Raw genomic sequence first — 21,837 nt, forward strand, 5'->3', positions numbered from 1 at the left:
ACAGATAGCTACCATACAAAAAAACAAGTCTAGGAAAAAGTTTTGTACCTGTAGCTATAAAAGCCCTTAATTCATTAAATGTGTAATCTGTTGGTGTAATTTGTGTGTATTATGTGTTGAATGTGATGGGTACAATCTGTGGAAAAAAATTCCTCTAACAAGGACAATAAAGAATGAATCTGAATCTATAATAAGAGTTCTGTACATGGTAATGACGTATCATCAGCCTCAAACACCTCAAGTCTAACCCTATGTTTACTCCTGTGCATGCAAAAGACCAGTGGAAAAGGGCCAATCTCAACATAACACAGATGTATGCCAAATATCATATTACACATTAAATTAAGTACAATGTTGTTACAATGCTAAAAACAAAGCTGTGACTGCTCAGTTAGCGCTATATGCTAGTGTATAGGATTGAGGTTACAGTTACGTTTTACAGGTCCATACTGAAAACGTACCACTCAGAAACGTCCATTTCCAATCTCCAAATAATTGCTAATTTCTCAAAATATGTATCTTTGTCTGATGCAGACTTAAATGGGACATATCATGAAAATCTGACTTTTTCCATGTTTAAGTGCTATAATTGTGTCCCCAGTGCTTCTATCATCCTAGAAAATGGCTCCTCTTGTGATGTCAGAAGAGGATAACACTGCCCCTTAATCTACACTGTCCAACCAGGGCACTGCCATTTAGTGCAGAGATCAACTCATTTGCATTTAAAAGGACACACCCAAAATAACACACAAAGTGCCAATTTTAACATGTTATAATAAATTATCTATATGATATTCTGAGCTAAAAAAAACTTCACATACATACTCTGGGGACACCAATGTTTTATTTGACATATTATTAAGCATAAGGTCTGTTTGCACACACATAGAGCTACTGAAATGAGCTGCTCTGAGAAACAGCCAAACAGAGCAGAGCTTGTCCCTTAAACACAGAGGATCATGTCCCTTAAATAAGATAATAACAGACCATTTCATTCTGGGGACAAATCCTAGGGTTGTAATAGACATTAAAACAGTAAAGCCATCTCTGGATCATTTTTGCACTTAATAAAGTCACATACTGTTTACAGTTGTAGGTATTGGAGAACAATGTAACATATTGTATCAGTTAATTCTTTAGTACCTTTAAATTGAGTTAATGTAACTTAAGCATTTATTTGTTAACTCAAAAAAGGTTGTTTCGTCAACAAATATTTCTAGGTTGAAATAATTTAAAATTTAATGGGCTACCAACTTTGAACCAACTTTTTTACAGCAGGCTATATTCATGCACAAAACTAATATTTCCATGACATGCAGTGGGTCCATATTTTTGGTCATGTAACATGCATTTTTAGCTTGTTATTGTCTTACTGAGGAACTTTGGGTAATAAGATTAGGGAAATGAGATTAATGCGAAGGTTTTATTGTAAGGAAAAGCCTCTTATGCATGTGTTAACAGAAACCTGACCGTGGGAGCAGTCTCAGTTGACAAACCTCTCTGCAGGAGGAGAGTTCAGCTGTGTATTAGAAGTTGCTATCAGAAACTGGGCAAAATGACTCAAGCTGCAGTCCTACTAGCATCAGTGCTGATCTTCAGCCATGTGGCTCACTGTACTTTCTCCCCCACACTTATCTTGGACATGGCAAAAATCCTCATGGACAATTACTGCTCACCAGAAAAACTCACGGGCATGAAAGAAACAATCGATGCCGCCAGCAGTAACACAGAAATTCTCAGCATCCCAGATCCCGCTACCCTCGCCAGTGTTTTAACCGCGGGGGTTAAAAACACAATAGGTGACCCAAGAGTGAAAGTCACATATGAGCCTGAATATGTACCTGCAGTACCTCCACCCGTGCCTGACATCCCACCTGAGCACCTGGCAGCCATGATCAAAGCAACGGTTAAAGTCCAGGTCCTGGATGACAACATTGCCTACCTGAAGATTCAGCACATCATCGGAGAGGAGATGGCTCAGAAGGTTGGACCCCTTTTGTTGGAATACATCTGGGACAAAGTCCTCCCTACCTCCGCCATGATTCTGGACTTCCGCTCCGCAATCAGTGGTGAGCTATCTGGAATTCCATATATTGTGTCCTACTACACAGACGCTGAACCTTTAATTCACATCGACTCTGTGTACGATCGACCCTCCGATATCACCACAGAGCTCTGGTCCATGCCCACTCTATTGGGAAAGAGGTACGGAACCTCCAAACCTTTAATCATTTTAACCAGCAAAAATACTCTTGGGGTTGCAGAGGATGTGGCGTATTGCCTTAAAAACCTCAAAAGGGCCATTATCGTTGGTGAAAACACAGCAGGGGGAACGGTGAAAACTGACAAAATCAAAGTGGGTGACAGTGACTTCTACGTGTCTGTGCCAGTTGCTAAATCTGTCAACCCCATCACTGGCAAAAGCTGGGAGATTTACGGAGTGGCACCGGATGTCGAAGTCACAGCAGAAGACGCACTTGACACCGCAATAGCGATAATTAAACTTCGTGTAGAAATCCCAGGGTTGGTTCAGGCCGCGGCCACGCTTGTCGCAGACAACTATGCATTTCCAAGCATCGGGGCTCAATTAGCTGAGAAGTTGGTGGCCAGCGAATACAACCTGATCTATACAAAAGATGAACTGAAGGCAAAGCTCTCAGCTGACCTCCTGAAATTATCGGGGGACAAGTGCCTGAAGATCACCAGTAACATCCCTGCACTACCACCAATGGTAAGGTGTTTAAAAATGCATATTACTGTAGGTTTAAAACCTTAAACTCATTTAGGATAAAATGAGAATATATGAGGTACACTGTTAGAAAAAAATGGTCAAAAAGCACCCCAATTGTCACTGGGACAGTACCCTTTAAATTAGGATTTGTATACATTTGGTAATAAAACATACTAATACACTGCAAAAAATGACTTTCTTACTTAGTATTTTGTCTTGTTTTCAGTAGAAATATCTAAAAATTATTAAATTAAGATGTGTTTTCTTGATGAGCAAAATAACCTAAAAAAATAAGTCTAGTTTTTAGACAAAAATATAAAATTTAAGTGAATTTGTGCTTAATACAAGCAAAAATATCTGCCAATGGGTTGAGAAAAAAAATCTAATAAAAATAAGATTTATTTTTTTCTTAAACACTTAGTTTAAGCAAAATTGTCTCACCCCATTGGCAGATAATTTTGCTTGTTTTAGGCACAAATTCACTTAAATTGTATAGTTTTTGACTAAAAACAAGATATATTTTCTTACATTATTTTGCTCATCAAGAAAATACATCTTGATTTAAGAATTTGTAGATATTTCTACTGAAAACCAGACAAAAATACTAAGTAAGAAAGTCATTTTTTGCAGTGTATGTATCTTTGAGGTACTAATAAGCTTTCTGTGGTACAAATATCTACCTCTGAGGTACTTATATGAACTCTTTAGCTGCAAAGCTGTACTTGTTTAAAGGGTACCACCCGACTAATAGCTAAGGTACATATTTTGCCCATTTTTTTTTACATGTTGGCTCTTAATTATGAACAAACCTTGCCTGTTTATTCTCAGAATCCCACACCAGAAATGTTCATCGAGCTTGTGAAAGTTTCATTTCACACTGATGTGTTTGAAAACAACATTGGTTACCTTCGCTTTGACATGTTCGGAGATTTCGAGCATGTTGCTGCCATCGCTCAGATCATTGTGGAGCATGTCTGGAACAAAGTAATTGACACCAATGCGCTCATCATCGATCTGAGGTAAATATATTTTATTTGGCGTGTAATTTGATTGTCCATGAATTGAATCCAAAATAATTATTGCCATGTTTTTTTTTTAAGGAACAACGTTGGTGGGTCCACTTCTTCCATTGCTGGATTTTGCTCGTACTTCTTTGATAGCGACAAGCAGATTGTGCTTGACAGACTGTACGACAGACCTTCGAATACCACAAGAGATCTTCTGACTCTTACGCAACTCACAGGTATGTATTGTTACGTACTGTATGTTTAAGCTTGTTTGATCTCTTTCTAAATTTTGAAAGGCTTTGAATTTAGATGTACTACACTTTTGGAAAACAATGTATAAAAGGTTTTACTGGGCTGTACAGTTTCAAAAAGTACGTATTTGCATGAAAGGAGCACACATTGATAGCCTGCCTCAGAGAGGCATACAGTATCTGTACCTGAATGGTACCGTCCCAGTGACAGCTTTTATACCTTTTTTTTTCTGGCAGTGTCTTTAATGTTGGTAGTAATAAGTAATACATAATATAGTAAACAAAGCTAACTATACAATTCTACTCTGCCTAGGCAGGAGATACGGTAGCAAAAAAAGCCTGTTGGTCCTCACCAGTGGTGTGACCGCTGGCGCAGCTGAGGAGTTTGTCTTTATCATGAAGAGGTTGGGACGTGCGATGATTATCGGCCAGCCAACACGTGGAGGATGTCACCCTCCAGAGACCTTTCGTGTCGGTGAGAGCGATATCTTCCTGTCTATGCCAATCACTCATTCGGACACTACTCAAGGCCCTTCCTGGGAGGGGGCTGGCATTGCCCCTCACATTCCAGTTCCCGCCGATGCTGCCCTCGACACAGCAAAGGATATCCTCAACAAGCATTTTGCCGGGCAGAAGTAAATTTATTGTCTGTGCCCTGTATGGAAGCCAAATGATTAAGGATGTGCTATTTAGAGGGATTAAATATTATAGAGGGGCTGTTTAACCTGCAGTAGATCATGATGATAATGTTTAGAAAGCTACAACTAAACCATCTGTTTGTAGTTTTTAAGCTATCCATTTACCTATTGTTTTATTTCTTTCTTTTGTTTTTTGTGAATTTCTAACTTATCTAATCTTAAGCAAACCAGAGGAGTAGAATGTGGCAGTAAAAATTGTATCTCCTAAACATTATTATGGAGGATGCAGGTTTATCACAGAAATAAGCCCCAACAGTATGGTCAGGAGACCATACTGTTGGGGCGTATTTCTGTGATAAACCTGCATCCTCCATAAAAACACGAAAGGTCTTGTATGACACTGAAGGGGCTTATTTCATGGAAAATGCTTGTTACACAGCTATTTATCTCATAAGTAAGGTAAGGGGCATAAATATTGATTTGAAATATTTTATTTGCTAATTTTTAATTAATACAGACCTGATTAATAACTAATATTTAGATGTAGGCCTGTTTCACACTTGAACATTTGTGTTGGGTACTTTGTTAACTAGTTTTCTTTGTATGCATACATTTCTTTTGCCAATAAAACTACAATGAAACTTATGAATTACTGTAATTATGAATCACATGAAATGCAATTTAAACTTTTTCTGGACATTTTTGGACTTGGGTTGTATTGAAATAAAACGATATTAAATAAAAATCAAGATCAGAAAAGTACTAATTGTTTTCAGTTTCTTAGCAAAAAATACCAGAAGATTTCTTACAACTGAGCTAAAATGAGATTAACATGCAGAACATAAACCAGTTCCAGATGTAGCTGAAAACCTCGATAGTACCTCAACTTTACCTCAAAGATCACTCAGTGAACGGAAAAAACAAAAACACAAACCCACTCAGTAAAAACAACGTTTCCAGTTTACTCATTGCTGTGTTGGTCATTACAAAACTATTTTATTTACGCCCACGTTTATTTAAGAAATCAGCAACAGTGAAGTAGTTTAGCCATAAGATGGCAGCATATTTGCTTTATCTGCTCTAAAGCATTACATCAGTGTTTCTCACACTGGGGACCTCGAGATAAAACAAACATGAAAGTAAGCTAAAACAGCTAAATATTTTAAAACACATTATTTTTAGTATTTGGTTATTTAAAATGAATATAGATTTTTATAGTTTTCTCTACTGTGATAAAGGGGGGCTTTATATTTTGTTTCAGGGCATTAGGGAAGGCTTTGATGTCAAAATGTTGAGTTCATAGCCTGTCCAGCACATGCTACTATAATTGCATTTTAAAATGACAATAAAATGACATGTCTTGACAATAAAGATATTTCACAATGGTGAGTGTCTGAATAATCGTTGAAGTGGGTTAAAGTAAGGAATAATTTACGACGGGCCGTTGAATAATTCTAAAATAATGCACACCAAGACAGGTTTACAAAAAAAATAATCAACACCCATGAAACATTTCTCAACCAATCAGAATAAAGCATTTAACAGACCTGTGGTATAAACTGTTGTAATTGTATTCGTAATTTTTTTAATTTTTTATTATTGTATGTGGTGAGCTTGACATGTGAATTTCACTTCGGGGATTAGTAAAGTCAATCAATCAATTCACACTGGTCCACACCAGGGTAATTCACTAACATTAAATGAGGTACAGTCCCATTTGCTGAAGGTCCAAAGAGGAATAGAGATAGGCTACTCCCTCTTTTAAAATGTTTGGTCTGTCACTCACTGCAATCCAAGTTAATCCACATAGGCTCTATGAACCAACAGCGCCCCACTATGCAGGCCCTAGAATAACACCTAGAATAAGTAGTATGCATAGTGTAAGAGTGAGACACCTATACAAGCCTTGGGTGTTTCTCAAGCGAGAAAGCGCCCTTAGGGGTTGTGTACACCAAAACTTTTACGCCCGCGGCCGGCGCATGTTTTCAATTGTTTCCAATGGAAGCTCGGCGTTTTTCAAATAAGCCAGCAGCTAGCGGGTTTTTTCCGCGCTGAAAACCGGCGCTCGGCGTTTTTTTCGCGCTCGGCGCTGAGCGTCGAGAGTTGAAAGAGATTCAACTTTGGGAGAAAAGCTCCGCTCGTCAATGTCAGTTCTCACACGGCCGCCCAATCACAGTGGAGGAGGGGCGGGACATTACCACAGCAACCAACCGGCTCGCAGCTGAAGTATCACAGCTACCAAAGTGCTCAGCTGAAGAAAGCTGGCACTCAGCTGAAAAACAGCTGGCATTCGGCGTCCTCAAGGCATTTTCAGACGCGTTTAAAAGTTTTGGTGTACACAACCCCTTAGGCTGTTTCCATCCTGGTACTGTACTTCTGACAGTTCGAGTCCTCATGCTGGAATGAGACGGTCTAATAAGTGTCCATGGCAACGTCATTATGGTTCCCTTCCTTGTGGTCGTCATGAACATGTTTAAAGAGTATTTGAAGATAATGCAATGTATCACCACAAAAAGTTATTACAACTTTCCATTAATTCAGTACTGTGAATGAGAATCATATATCAACCGTTTGTGGTCTCCCAGTTCTATACAGAATTTGCAGTTTAACATTGTGATTCATTTACAAAAAATCTAGGAAAAATTTATGTCTTTGTGCGTAAAACATTTTTGTCTTACATTTTAAACTGATATTGGGTGAGCTCTGTGCCCACTCGTTTCCTACCAATGTTTGGTTTATATTTTAGAATTAAATTTTGTTTTGTTTTGTTTTGTTTTGTTTTGTTTTGTTTTGTTTTGTTTTGTTTTGTTTTGTTTTGTTTTGTTTTGTTTTGTTTTGCTTTGCTTTGCTTTGCTTTGCTATAGTATTTATTTGTGGGTGCAATATGCTATCTTTTTCTTTTCATTGTCATGTGACCTGTATGTTCGTTTACCTATGACATACTTAACAATAACGATAATCTGTTACAGTACGTTTTGCTCAAGCCACACTGGCAAGGTTGATCGATCAGCTTGGTCATCTGCATTTTCTGGATCGGATTAGGCTCATATTGAAAAGAGGATATATCAACTCCTGTCTGCATTGCATTGTGAGCTAATCTTCAAAACATATAAGGAGCGTCACATTTCCGTCTGAAGTCAGATGTATTCAGGCCAATCACAACTTACTGGTTCGCTGTACCATATGTGAAAATGATGTGTTAAACCACACAACGGAATAGCCATTTCTTAATATTACCGTTTCTTGGTCACAAAGTGTAGTTTTAGGATTAGTTCAGTGGAGAATATATATGTATAATATTCAAATCTTAGTAAAGAAAGCGCCTATTTGAACATTTGCTTAGAAAGATTTGTTTAAAAACAGTGCGTCTGTGTGTGTGCGTGCAGCTTTTAGAGATGATCGAGTGACTCAAGCGCGTTTAAAAAAGCCCCACTCACTAATACTAAAATGAGCAGTAGGTGGCGGAATGATACAAACGGTGAAGCGGTTACTGTTATGTTATCAGTACAATATTGAGCACCTGTGAAGAGCTCTTAGCCAATCAGATTCGAGAACCAGAAAGAACTGTTGTATTATTTATTGTATCAAATACACACAAATAACGCTGTTTTTAGCAACAAAATAGGTGCTCTTTAATAATCTTTTTATTTCCTCTCTAGTTGCAGCATCACCCTTGGTGGATCTAATGTAACACCACAACAGAGTGCCCACCTGGCATTTGGTTGTTTTGTACCAAATTAACTGATGCATCTTTTAGTCATTGTTACTTGCATCTGGATCAAATAAATGTTTTTGACAAAGAAATTCAATCTTGATCTATTTGATCATGTTGTTGTGATCTCTTGCTGATCTGTTATATTTGTTTAAAAGTGGCATTTTCCTATTTTTGCATGTAAAGGAAAGTGCTGTATAAATACAAAATTAATTTGTAACAACTCTGCTTTTGGTGTGAACACGCAATGTCATATGGGTGCAAAAATGCTGTTTGGTATTTGTCCTGCATTACGCTCATTACTGTACTGTGGGTGAATCTGCCCCCTGCTGGTGAAGGGGGAATTAAATACCTATAGCTCATATCAATCAACACCTACTGTATTGTAAGCTACATAAACTTTCATTTAATTAATTTAATTTAATTAATAATAGATCAATTAATTAAATAGAACAAAAGTGTCATGTCTATTGCATGGCATGTACTTCAAGAAAATAATATGTGCTAGAGAAGATTTAAAGGCACATTATCTTTTTAAAACATCCTAAATGATTTAAAAAATTAGAATATTTTGAAAAGTTGTAGAAGTGTTTGCTCTTTATTTACAAATAAATTTATACATATCAGCAGCCAGTCATATGGACAATAAAAGACAGCAAAAACATATATGTTGCATTTTCAACGAAGGGAGGAAACCTTAAAGGAGCCCCCCTTTCCTCATTACGGGGTAGAAATATGACACCAGCTGCTCTTCTGCCAGCGCCGAGCTCGTGCTTCTTTCCAAACGAATCCGTGATCATTTGCATTACATATCAAGCAACTGGAAAATACATATTTTATTTTTACAAGTGGATTCCTTGCATAAACAATTGAGCAAAAAAAAAATCTGGTGTGTGTATGAAGAAGCCGGCATGTGTTTTTATACCTAAACATTTCTGCCTTTGGGTCAATTTGAGAACGTTTGGTTGTATTTTTCCTGGTCATCACTTTTCACAAAAAAGTTTGGGAATTGTGTAAACCGAAGCCGGCTTTCAAAGGGAAGCGCGTAAAGTTCACGTTTGGAGTTACAGTGCGCGTACGCGTTTTCTTGCTGATGTGAGTAAGTAGTGCGTCAACATCCGCAAAAACCCTTCTTTGTGTGCATCCTTTTCTCCGGATCTCAGCAAAGGCTCCCTTTAAGGCTTCCTATTTGGGATAATGTGAATGGCCGTTTGCTACATCGAGGATTGATCATTTTGCAACAGGAAAGGATGGCAAGTTTCACAGCAAAACTGTGTCTTTGCGTACTTTTCTTTGGACTTTTGCTGTTCACGTTTCGCTTTGCCAACGCTGAAGAAGATGCAGAGGAGGAGAGATCTTGTCAGGGCGCTTTTGACTTGTATTTTGTACTTGACAAGTAAGTAACTATAACAGTATAACCGAATCATTTTGCTTATTGTTTTGTTAACAAAGAAACGCATCTCTCTCTCTCTCTCTCTCTCTCTCTCTCTCTCTCTCTCTCTCTCTCTCTCTCTCTCTCTCTCTCTCTCTCTCTCTCTCTCTCTCTCTCTCCCCCAAGTCTAAAACATCAAGGAAAGTTATATCTGTAATCTATTTGGTTTTACAACTGGTAAAATGTCTGGCCTTCAGCATTAAACTGTCAGTCAGTGCATTTGAAAGGCAACTTGATCTGTAACTCCAAATGTTAGGGATGCTTTTGTGGTCTGTGGGCCTGATGTTTTCCACACTGAAAGATACTGCTTGAATAAAGTAGGCCAGTACATTTCCATTCACATTCTTAAACTTATTAAAACACATTTCACCAAACCAAAATAGATATTCACCAGACATCCATTGTTTGGCATCACTTGGCTGGGTTCAATAAGAGTTCAAGTAAGTACAGGAGACAATACTACAATACACTTCATTAGACCATATAATGCACTACTAGCAGTTTGCAAGAGTCAGCAAGTTTGTTTTTTATTGAAATCTTTGTTAAACCTAAGTTTTAACAACACAGTTTGTGCTCTGTGTGTGTGTAATGATAACCAGAGGGGTAGATGTTGAGTCTGCTGAATAAGCAGTTAGGATGGTCGCAATTCCAGTCCTTTGTGGTTTTCTTTTCCTGTCTTTTGTATCCTTGAGGAATACCTTTTGTTTAACAGGTCCAGTAAAACAACTTCCTTTTTACACAACATGATCCTGGCTGTCTAACTGCACATTCATTTGTATTAAATATATATGTTTTTAATTTGTCACTATAGTGCGAGCTATACAAAACAACACTGCTTATAAAATGCTAATGTTGTTATGTTTTTTTTTTTTAAGTCTTATAACTAAACTCACATGGACAGGAATCTGTTATCCAACCTTCTGTAGAGAGTACATATGAGTTTCTCATATGTTTTTGTTTAGTTTGTTATTTTGAGGGGGGATGTTGTTGTCCATCTATTGTAATAGACTTACCCCCATATTGCTTAACCTTGGAATGGAATGAGCTGTCCGCGTTTGATGCTGACAGGAGGAGGATGTTTTATATCTGACATGGGAAGCCGACTGAACTGAAACAATAGATTGTTTGAGAATAACTTGTTATGGATACTAAATGCACGCCCGTGTCTGTCTGCCATTGATCCTAGACCATCATCCACCCGGTTCTCTCATGATGGCATTCTTTCAGGAACACATAGCCAACCTTTTCCTCACCACTTTGGAAAAATTGACATTTAGTAAAATCGCATGCACATGAACATCTGCAATCGTCTCGGAACATTTCCGCCATTTGAAGACTGCACGTGCATGCATTTTTTTAATCATTGTGTCATTACTAGAAAGCAGTTTTTTATGTCTGTGTGTTTTCGGAGTTGAAAAGATGTTTTATGAAAACATCTGTATTGCACAAGACTGTTTGGCTCAAGGTGCACCATTAAAGCACTTCATGAGAAGGAGATTTCCTGGAGTTGGGCTCTGGATCTTGGCACAGTTTAAACTATGCAAGTTTAACATTCAGTCAACATTTCTGTCATCCATTGCTTTTTGGAACAACTGAAAGTTTAATTTCGAGCTCAAGGTTTAAGTAGTTTTTAATTTACAACTTATTCAGTAATGTTGAAGAAAACAGTGATTCGCTGGTCCTTGAAAATCATTGGATGAAGTGAAGAACAACATATTTAATCATTGACAATGATGCACCGATACAACATTTATTTGCCAATACTGATATCCGATTACTTTGGATGACATCTACCGATACCGATAGTTTTGTTTTTCACTCATTGTTTCAAAGTATTATGTTGTGAAATCCTAGAAGAGCACAGCATACAAACTGCTACTCTGTTGTCACCCCATTCAAAACAATCACACAGGATGAGTTCTGATACTCAAACTGATTTTGCCAAGTCAGGGATGTCCTCAGGGCAACATATTGTGTTGACCCAAGGACAACATTTTTGTAAATAAAACCTAAACCCACCCAAACCCTACAATCAGAGAAATGATAACTGAAAAACAATGGTCTAGAAGCAGCTAATACAGGTGGTAAGCTTAAACTTGAAACAAATTGTAAGCTAATTTCTGAAATCTAAACATAATGCTGCCCTGAGAACATCAACCACTTGGCAGAATCAGAAGAGCCATATTTATCCATCCTTTTTGATTGCCAAAATATAATCTGCACTGATCTTCAGCAGTTTTTTAAACAATTGACCGGTCTCTGATGATGGAAAAAACTTTTTTCTGCTGATACCAAATTGGCCAACACTGATGGAAAAATAGACTGACAGCTTTCATTTTCGAAATGCGCACTTCTAGTAAGTCTTTCTTTTAATCTAAATTTACTGTGTCACATGAATCATTGAGGAAAATCCCAAAATATAGAATATTGGCTAGACAACTTGTATAAATGGATCAAAGATAGCCTGTGAAACTAGGCATCATTGCTTTCACTTCAGCTTTATGTGCAACCCAGAGACTTTCTTAGTAAAATAATAAATTAAACTAGATGAGAGTGAGGTAATGGGGTGGAGGAAGGATGCTGCAAAACTGTCATGGGACGGAGGTGAGGGACTGCTATTTATATGCTGATTGGATGGCTCACATGACCATGCTCCTCCCGAACTTAGTTAAATAAACTTCAAATCAAATTCTTGTGATTTTTTGTCAGTGCCACATTTCACTGTGTCTCCCTCGGACCACTTGACTCTGGGATTTGCAACCTGTTGTGTAATGTGTTTTTACTGAATTTGCCTGTAAGGGATGTCTGGACATCAAAAGGGGGCACTTGATCATGGTCGGATTTTAACTGTTTTCGTGACTGCACTACAACACTGTTATTCGTAGTTTTGGTTCCAGTTACATTTGTTTAACTTTAGATAACCCAGCCATTAAGTCATTAGTTTTGAAGCAGCCAAAATAACAGCTGTAGAGTTTCAATGATTCCCAAATGTCCAGTCCCTCTCCTTAAACAATGAAGTTTCTCCATTAATGCTCACAATTCCAACTTCTGGTATAGTTTTAAGAGACATGCATTCCTGGTTAAATGTTATCACACGCCACAAATCTGTTTTCTGGAGACTAACCTGCTAGAAGGTTTTCTCGGGACATAAAATGTATTCAGCTTTGCAAAGTGCTTGTGTTCTCAGACTGGCACGGAAATAAAGAAAAGGGACACGATTGAGAAATTTGGAAGGCTGGCACCATTTCCCAGCTCAGGCCTAAAGCTGAAAGTATGTTAGTGGTTTTATGAGTGCACATCTCAATGCACAGTTAACTGAGGTGGAGTGCAGCCATTTGTCCCTGCAGGGGTGGTTCTTACACATATTGCTCAAATAGGGTGATTTTCATCATTGCGATGCATTTTTCTTGAGATGTGAGAGGAAAAGCATGTTAAAGGCCTTTGTGGGGTTCATATGTTTTTTTACCTGCCTTCTTGGCTTCTTGTCCACTCATAGTTCTGTTTATATGCACTTGCTGTCTGTGTTATTTTAGAATTGAGAAATTATGCAAATAAGTAATGCATCAACAAAATTAGCAAGTGACAAATCCGATTTGTGAGTGACAGGTTGTTGAGGATGTTGTAGACTACTGTAATCTTGTGGTAAAGATCCTTTTACCATTGCAATGCAAGCTTCTGAATCATGTCTTAAAAGTGAGCTCAGCTGCACCACTCATCTGGAAATATGCCTTGTTAGCGTGTTTGGTAATTATCTGCTGCCATGTTATAAACAGTAGACAAACATTTACTTTAAAAACAATTCTGGTTACCACCAGATGCCAGTGGACAGTAATAACAATGATTATTGCAAATATTGCTGAGTTTTGTGCAGAAGATGCAATTTATTTTCAGTCTAATTTACATAAGTTTGCAATAAGATTGGGATAGTTGACCCAAAAATGAAAATTCCCTTATCATTTACTCACCCTCATGTTGTGTTCATTTCTTTTTTTTTTACTGTTCACAAAAGAAGAAGATATTTTAAAAAATGTTTGTACCTAAGCAGATTTGGGGGACCATTATCTTTCATACTAGGAAAACATAATACTATGGAAGTCAATGGTGCCCCAGATCTGTTTGGTTTCAAACATTTAAAAAAAGCCCAACAGAAGTCAAACAGAAGTCAAAGTTCAAGATCAAAATGCATTTGGTTTATTAATTTGTAAAAAGAATCTCATATAGACAGTTTCAGCAGTAACAACTTATACAAGCATAACTTCCGTTGAACTCCGGTGAATAAATAACAACAAGTAGTTTATTTATATAACAAGCTAAATAAATAAGACGTCTATAGATGGTTTCATCGGACGCATGCATTTTACCTTCTGGTCTGTATTTATTTATTGGTCTGGCTAGTGACTAAACTGACCTCTCAAACAAATACCTTGTGGAAATGTTTCGGTTTCCAAAAGACGAGGGGAGATGGTGAGCGTGGATCACTGCTGTATGGATTTGGCAGCCAGGCAAGAATTCAAGGATCTGTAGTTAACATTCTATACACAGAAACGTTAATGGTTTATATGTTTTAGTATCACTTGAATTTAGGTAACTTTTGCTGGCTATTTATTTAGCTTGTTATCAGTAATAATCTACCCAAGAAGGATTCTGTTGTTATTGATTATGGGGCAGTTTCCAGGACAGGGTTTAGATTAATCCAGGACTAGGCCTTAGTTATATTAGGATATTCAAGTAGTTTTTACAAACATACCTTATAAAAAACATATTGGTGTGCATCTTCAGACATAACAGTTGCAGTGATATATGTCAAGATATGTCACTGCACGGTGTTTTTAAATTGAGGCAGCTCAAACATGCATTTTAGTCTGGGACTAGGATAAGCCTTGTCCGGGAAGCCAGCCCTTTATGCGGAAGTCTACTTGAAGTTAAGTTTGTCCCACGAAAGCCGTTTGTTTATGTTGTTGCCGCTGAAACCATATATATGTTTATATATACTGTATATTAGGGCTGCACTTTTAATCGAGAAACTAATCGGGATTACAACAATAACATAATTGCTAAAAGTCTTATTTTGTGCTCAAATCTTATCTTGTAATAGCAAACAGAAGTGGGTAGAGTACCTAAAATCTGTACTCAAGTAAAAGTAAAAGTATCAATCTAATTATTTACTTGAGTAAGAGTAAAAAAGTATTAGATGAAAAAACTACTCAAGTAGTTAGTTACTCGTTACTTCCGATCTGATAGAGAAGTAGCGCAAAAGCACTGAATTTCAGACTACTTGGATGGTTTTCACAAACCTCTCCTTAAAAGTCTCATTGTTCTGCTTATATACAAGTAAAGCAGCCTATCTCAGTCCTGCAATGTGTACATTAACATCACATAACGTGTCATTTGAGAAAAAATCTCAAACACACACACAGATGTTTTTCTGACGGTTAACTCTGTATTTATTTTCATGTTCACAACACAAACTTGTCAGCATCTGCCTTTAAACATGCAAACAGTAAACAAAAAGAAGGTGTTTGTCTGTTTGTTATCATGTTTTATATGAATAGGTTATTTTCATTGCCATTAAAGTGCAATTACTGAACATAAACAGGAGCTTAATAAAAATTATCATTTTAGAATTTCATATGGAACTTTTCTGTTTGTGCAAATAAACTCTACATGTATTATAATATATAATACATGTTTATTTAAAATCAAACTTTATTCTTTTATTTTTATTCATTCTTTAGGAAGGATTTAAATAAAATACAATCCCGTTTTTATTTGAATGTATTTTATACACATTAGTGAGGTGTCCAGATTTATAAATGCAAGACGTCCTTACATTATGCTGTTCAGTTTGTTTAGTTGTGGGGAAATTATATGGAAATGTGCAGATATGAATGTGCTGTTTGTATGGTTTAACCTACACTAGGTTTGGTCATCGCTTGTACAAGAGTGCATATGGCAAAAAAAACTCGGAGAGTGTGTGAGGTGACCATTAACAGTGTTCAAATAGACATTACTGTGACTTACCACTTCAGGTTGTATCTTGAATTCCTGTACGCTGAGATGTCAGCTCGTTTATTGAACAAAGCATGCATCGCATTATGAAACTATTCTTTTTGACCTCTTGGAGTGAAAACATAGACCGAACTTGAAGCCACGCATGATCTGCCTCCGATTTCTCGCACAACGCCCTCATCTGCTTCTCCTATCATCTACGTGCGGTCGTGCGCGCTAAAGGGTGACCGCGCGGTCTCGCGCTAAAGGGTGACGCAGCATGTCTCGGGAAACTTTCGAACACACCCTATAAACATTTAAAAAAATATATATTTATTAATTATTACCATTTAACAGTAGCGCAGTAACGCCGCCGAATGTAGCGAAGTAAAAGTACAGTTTTTTCACTAGAAATGTACTTGAGTAAGAGTAAAAAGTACCTATCCTTAAATTTACTCTAAAAGTACTAGTTACCCAAAAAATGTACTTAAGTACATGTAACGAAGTAAATGTAATTCGTTACTACCCACCTCTGATAGCAAACCTTAGGATTAGAGCCCGATTGATATATCGGCAGGCCAATATTATCGGCAGGCCAATATTATAGGCCGATATGAGGCATTTTCCAAACTATCGCTGTCGGCATTCATAATGGCCGATAAATTAATATAAAAAAACTTGACAAAATAGCCTTCAACCATGAGTGTTGCCGTTGTATAGTTTGTCCACCAAAGGGCACTCTACAGCCTCCCTGTTGGCAACACTCGTGTATAATGCATCACACATCCTGCAACCTGCTGATCCAGCCAGAGTCGGGCAGAGAGAACAATGTGAGTTCATGGTGAGTTGGTCACGAGACAATAAAAGAAACAAGTTTCTTTTTAAAATGCATTATCATATTATTTTAGTTAAAACTCATAAATAACTACAAATAACTAATGTTAGGGAAATCTGTTAATGTTTTGTTGCGTGTTTCTGGAAAAAAAATCGGCCGATATATCGGAATATCGGATTTTAATACCAACAAACATTTGTATCGGTTTCGGCCTTCAAAATCCTTTATCGGTCGGGCTCTACTTAGGATCAGAATCAAGCATTCTAGAGAACAGTGTAATATTTAATTTTTAAACAGTTCAGCACTATTTTAGCACATTTTAACACTTGTGTTGTAGATTACTAGTAAATCAGATGCAGGTTTTTCCACAGAAATACTGTGCACATATGGCACAACCATTCAGTGAATCCAGCCCATATTAATGCTGTTTATAAACACTGTAGCATATCAGGAACATTGAGACTTGTTCTGCTAAACTGCTCTTTAGTACTTTAGTTTCTTTTGCTGTGAATATGGTTGATCTTTAGAGATGATTTATGCAGTTGAAATCCTGCTGTAAGACATTATATGGACCATATATGGTTTAGTATAACCCATTAAAATTAGATCAAAGAGGGGCACCACAACATATTTCATCAAGGATCTCACTTGAGAATAGACCGCTTCCTTTTCCAACGCTGTTTGCACAGGTGAGAAAACTGCAAGCTAGGCACCAATCCCATGACTGCTGTTACCTCAAGAAAGTCTTGCTTCCAACACAAACAGAATTTATTGTGATGTTAGAAAATGTAAAGTTGAACTGTGGCAAGGCCTTAGCGTGACCTGCGTATTCATGCCAGATTCACATCTACCTAACTCTGGTTTGCCGTTTCACAGCGTTCCGGCTACATGCCGGCCCGTCTTCGTTGAACGTGTTATGAAAACATCTTCCTCCCACGTTTTTCCAAAAAGAGGTTTTTGGGAAGATCCATCACTCTACATTGGGATTAAACAAAGCCATTGGCCGGCATGAGTAGCAAAAACATCTTTTCAAGATGAAATTCAGATTAACCAGACATCGTTTTACCAACAGCAATACAATTTATCCAGTTGAGTTGTTCCTTTGAAGCACTTGTCAAACAAAAAGAGATCAATGGAGGCATCTGTCAATGTTATGTCTAGCTAAACCAGTTGCATAAGCTGGCAGAAAGCATCATGCGAGAGACTCACTTTAGTTAAAACTGACTCACAGACCACTAGACTCAATTCTCTCGCTACCCATTTGTCACCCAGCCTTAATGAATTAGTCAAGGTAGCCTCTGTGGGACTGAAACAGAAATGACCAGCGTCACACAGCGTTTACAGCTGTGCCTCAGGGGAGGAAAGAGACTAAATTAGATGGGCGTGCTTTTGCTCTTTCCCGGAATTACTGCTAATGAATTAGCCACACCATTGTATTGATCTCTTTAAGGGTATTAAAGAAGGAACTGGTGTTTATTAATCATGTCACCTATTTCTTCGCAGGTCAGGCAGTGTCAAGCACCACTGGCATGAGATTTACTCTTTTGTTGAACATTTGGCTGAGAAGTTCACAAGGTACAAAAACTTTTAAAAGAGATCTTTCACTTAATGTCATGTTTTTGTGAATGTTACAATTGTGTAAGATTTCTGATGTATAGTGGTTCCAAAAGTAGTTACACTTAAAGGGATAGTTCAAAAAAAATTCTGTCATCATTTACTCACCCTCAAGTTGTTCTGAACCTGTATACATTTCTTAAAAAATAAAAAAATTTTGAGCAAAGTTTGTAACCAAACCACGAAGAAAGAAATTTTGAATCAAACAGTTTTGGAGCACCATTAACATCCATTGTATTTTTTCTTACTATAGTAGAAGTCAATGGTGCTCCAAGTTCCTGCTTGATTAAAAATGTATTTCTTTGTATTCAGCAAAACAAAACTATTTTTACAGGTTTGGAACAACTTGAGGATGAGTAAATGATGACAGAATATTCATTTTTGGGTGAAGTATACACTACCGGTCAAAAGTTTTGAATCATTACTCATTCTTTATTTATATTTTCCCCATTACAGAATATCTAATCTGAGCTCTTATTAGCTGCTTTTTCTTCAGTATTCAGTCTTAGTCATCTATCTATACAAGTTGTTTGGAATTTTTGGTATATTTTGGTCTACAAATGTAATTTCAAGCATTTAAACTTCAGATTAAGATTTTAAAGATCATGGGAAACATTTCAGTCAAGTGTTTCTAAACTTTTGACCATAAGTGCATCTCATTGTATTGATTACAAAATATCAAACCAAGTCAGTAGGATTTGCTAGCACAGTATGGTACTGTATATGCAGGGGCGTCAGTTTGTGTTGAAAAGTGGTGGGGGCAAAAGATCAGATGAAAAAACATTACAGCAGGACGGGAAAAATATTGAATAACGGCGCATCCAAAATGGGCATAGCGTAGGCCGGTCAACAACACAAAAATACTCAGCATAAAACCCTCAACAATGTCGACTGCACATGTAACAGTCCCTACAACACCAGCTCAACCGAACAGTGCCAAAGCACCATACTGTAGAAAACAGCAGCACGTTAAGTCAAATTACATAAAGATTACAATGAAATTTATTATATATGTAAAAGAAAACACACCATAAGCACACAACGCAACATATGTGACCCTGGACCACAAAACCAGTCGTACACTGCAAAAAATGATTTTCAAGAAAAAAAATCTTAGTATTTTTATTTATTTTCTTATGTCATTTTGCTCATAAAGAAAAGCATCTATTTCTTTATTATGAGCAAAATGACCTAAGAAAATAAGTCTAGTTTTTAGACCAAAAATACCAAATGTAAGTGATTTTGTGCATAAAACAAGCAAAAAAATCTGCCAATGGGGTAAGCAAAAGAATCTTGAAATTTTTTCTTAAACACTAAATTCAGGAAAAAATTGCTTACCCCTTTGGCAGATTTTTTTGCTTGTTTTATGCAAAAAATCACTTAATTTGATACTTTTGGTTCAAAAAACTAGATTTTTGCTCATTAAGAAAAAAGCATCTTAATTTAAGAATTTTTAGATATTTTTACTGAAAACAAGACAAAAATACTAAGATTTTTTTTCTTGAAAATTTGACTTTCTAACTTAGTATTTTTGTCCTGTTTTCAGTAGAAATATCTAAAAATTCTTAAATTAAGAATGAGCAAAATTATTTAAGAAAATACGTCTAGTTTTTAGACAAAAACTGTTCAATTTAAGTGAATTTGTGCTTAAAACAAGCAAAAATATCTGCCAATGGGGTGAGAAACTTTTGCTTAAATTAAGTGTTTAAGAAAAAAAAAATCTTATTTTTTCTCATGTTTTCTCATAAGAAAGTCATTTTTGCAGAGTAAGTCGCACATGTATTGCTTGATTTTTCAGAACATTTTAACCAAATGCTTTCAAAAAGTGGTGGGGACAAAATCAGCCATTTCAAAAAGTGGTGGGGACATGTCCCCAGCGTCCCCAGTGTAAATGACACCTATGTGTATATGTTTTTCTCAGAACTCTTTTAAGCTTTTAAAAGTGACAAAGATAAAAAATGTATTTATCGAGGCATACTGTAGATGCATAATAAGAGCTATGTACATGCTAATTAAACATTAGTCACTTTCACACATACAGTCTTTACTGGAAATTTACTGGTAAATTGCAGTTAACAGGTCATGTGTGAACAGAACCGTTCCGGTAAATCAGTGCTGCCAATTTACCAGTAAGAGTGGTTGTAAGATTACCAGTTATTTTCCCCGTAAGCACAATGTGTGATCAAAAAATATAGATTATAAATATATAGTTATAAAATATAGTTTACAAATACAACATTGAGCTCGCCGCGTGCGAAAGTTACTTCCGCTTTCTCACCGAGTTTACCGGTATTTTGGTAAAAAGACGGAACTTCATTGCTTGTGTGACCAGCACATGTTTGTATTTACTGGTAAATTCATTCTGGTAAATTCATGGTAATTTACCGTAATTACTGTGTGAAAGAGGCTATTGTGAGCCTCAAACGCATTTGTTTCCTCATTTTTATGTAAACCTTGTGCACGCAAAAGACCGCTGAAAAACAGGCCTATCTCAACATAATACCAACTGTGATGTAAAAGTTGAGATATACGCCCCAACATTAAATTACAAATTAACTCTTTCCCCGCCATTGAATTAAGAGAAAATGCTTCCCCGCAAATTATGAGTTTTTCTGGCAATCCGTGTTTCCGCTATTATCCACCAGGTTGCACTCTTACACAACTTATAACACCTGGAAGCAACACTTTAGGTCAAACAGTAAGTATCAAATCAGATTTTTGCTATATATGCTAGCATTAAGGGGGAATTTTTATTATGACATTAACTGAGACTTACATTTTGTAGGTCCGTACTGAAAAAAAAACAAATAAACTTACCACTCAGAAACGTATATTTCCAATCGCCAAACAATTGTTTATTCCTAAAAATCTGTATTTTTGTCTAATACATGCTTAAACATATAAAGTTAGCTTTGAGAGCCATCAGCTACTGACTGACTTTCAAATAAGCTAATAATAGATCATTTCATTCTGAGGGCAAATCCTAGGGTTGTAAATGGATCATTTTGCACTTACAGTAATAAAGCCACATACCTTATGTAGATATTAGAAAACAATGTAACATATTTTTACTGCATTCTTTGGCACCTTTGAAGTCATCATGAAATTGAAATTAAAAACTTTAATTTATATAATATTTTTTGGAAAATTACTTACCTATGAGCTTCATTATTTAAAAAAACCATGTGCCCTTTAATCAAAATGTTAAAGGCGAGGTGCAAGATTTTTGAGAAACGCTTTGGAAAAGGGAGTTGAGCCGACTACCAAAACACAATTGTAGCCAATAAGCAGTAAGGGGCGTGTCTACTAACTGACATTGTTGCCTGGGCTGCGTTCAGTGCCGACAAAACGTTGCACAACGTTTATTAAACAGAAACAGTGATGCATTGAACACCCTGTTGTGATGACGCAAGAGTTGCAACTACAGTAGCTGAGAGGCCATGCTTTTGTGCATTTTTAAAAGTTTCTGGAGCCTGATGAAATCATTATAAATACGTGTTTAATACTGTAAAATACCCTCGATATTAAAGTCACTGCACTTGCTGTGCAGAAGGAAAGACAACATTCCAACTTAAAACCATTGTGCGAGCTGTCTCTTTAGTACCGTGTGGTTTATTTACATGTTTCTG

At 36.8% G+C, this 21,837-nt stretch overlaps 2 protein-coding genes across 2 annotated transcripts in view; both read left to right on the forward strand.

Annotated features, from left to right (window-relative positions):
• The first annotated feature begins 1,102 nt into the window (after positions 1-1,102).
• rbp3 (retinol binding protein 3) lies at positions 1,103-5,389 on the forward strand. Its single transcript, XM_065253465.2, has 4 exons — positions 1,103-2,731; positions 3,560-3,750; positions 3,832-3,974; positions 4,303-5,389. Exons 1-4 carry the CDS (start codon positions 1,556-1,558, stop codon positions 4,626-4,628), a joined length of 1,836 nt encoding a protein of 611 aa, XP_065109537.1. The 5' UTR covers positions 1,103-1,555; the 3' UTR covers positions 4,629-5,389.
• Positions 5,390-9,112: 3,723 nt separating this feature from the next.
• The window catches only part of antxr1c (ANTXR cell adhesion molecule 1c), a 34,682-nt gene continuing 21,957 nt past the window's right edge, over positions 9,113-21,837 (forward strand). Inside the window, exons 1-2 of the mRNA XM_065257604.2 lie at positions 9,113-9,735; positions 18,098-18,169. Coding sequence (XP_065113676.2) covers positions 9,590-9,735; positions 18,098-18,169 — 218 coding nt within the window. The 5' untranslated portion in view covers positions 9,113-9,589. The remainder of the gene's footprint in view (positions 9,736-18,097; positions 18,170-21,837) is intronic.

Source organism: Paramisgurnus dabryanus, chromosome 1 (genome assembly GCF_030506205.2).
Source record: "Paramisgurnus dabryanus chromosome 1, PD_genome_1.1, whole genome shotgun sequence".
NCBI lineage: Eukaryota > Metazoa > Chordata > Actinopteri > Cypriniformes > Cobitidae > Paramisgurnus > Paramisgurnus dabryanus.

Bases quoted from the DNA above. Each gene is read 5' to 3' on its own strand.
- rbp3 (XM_065253465.2), top strand. From the start codon at position 1,556: ATGACTCAAGCTGCAGTCCTACTAGCATCAGTGCTGATCTTCAGCCAT. The intron at 2,732-3,559 runs GTAAGGTGTTTA...GTTTATTCTCAG, and splicing joins TCCCTGCACTACCACCAATG to AATCCCACACCAGAAATGTT. The intron at 3,751-3,831 runs GTAAATATATTT...TTTTTTTTTAAG, and splicing joins GCGCTCATCATCGATCTGAG to GAACAACGTTGGTGGGTCCA.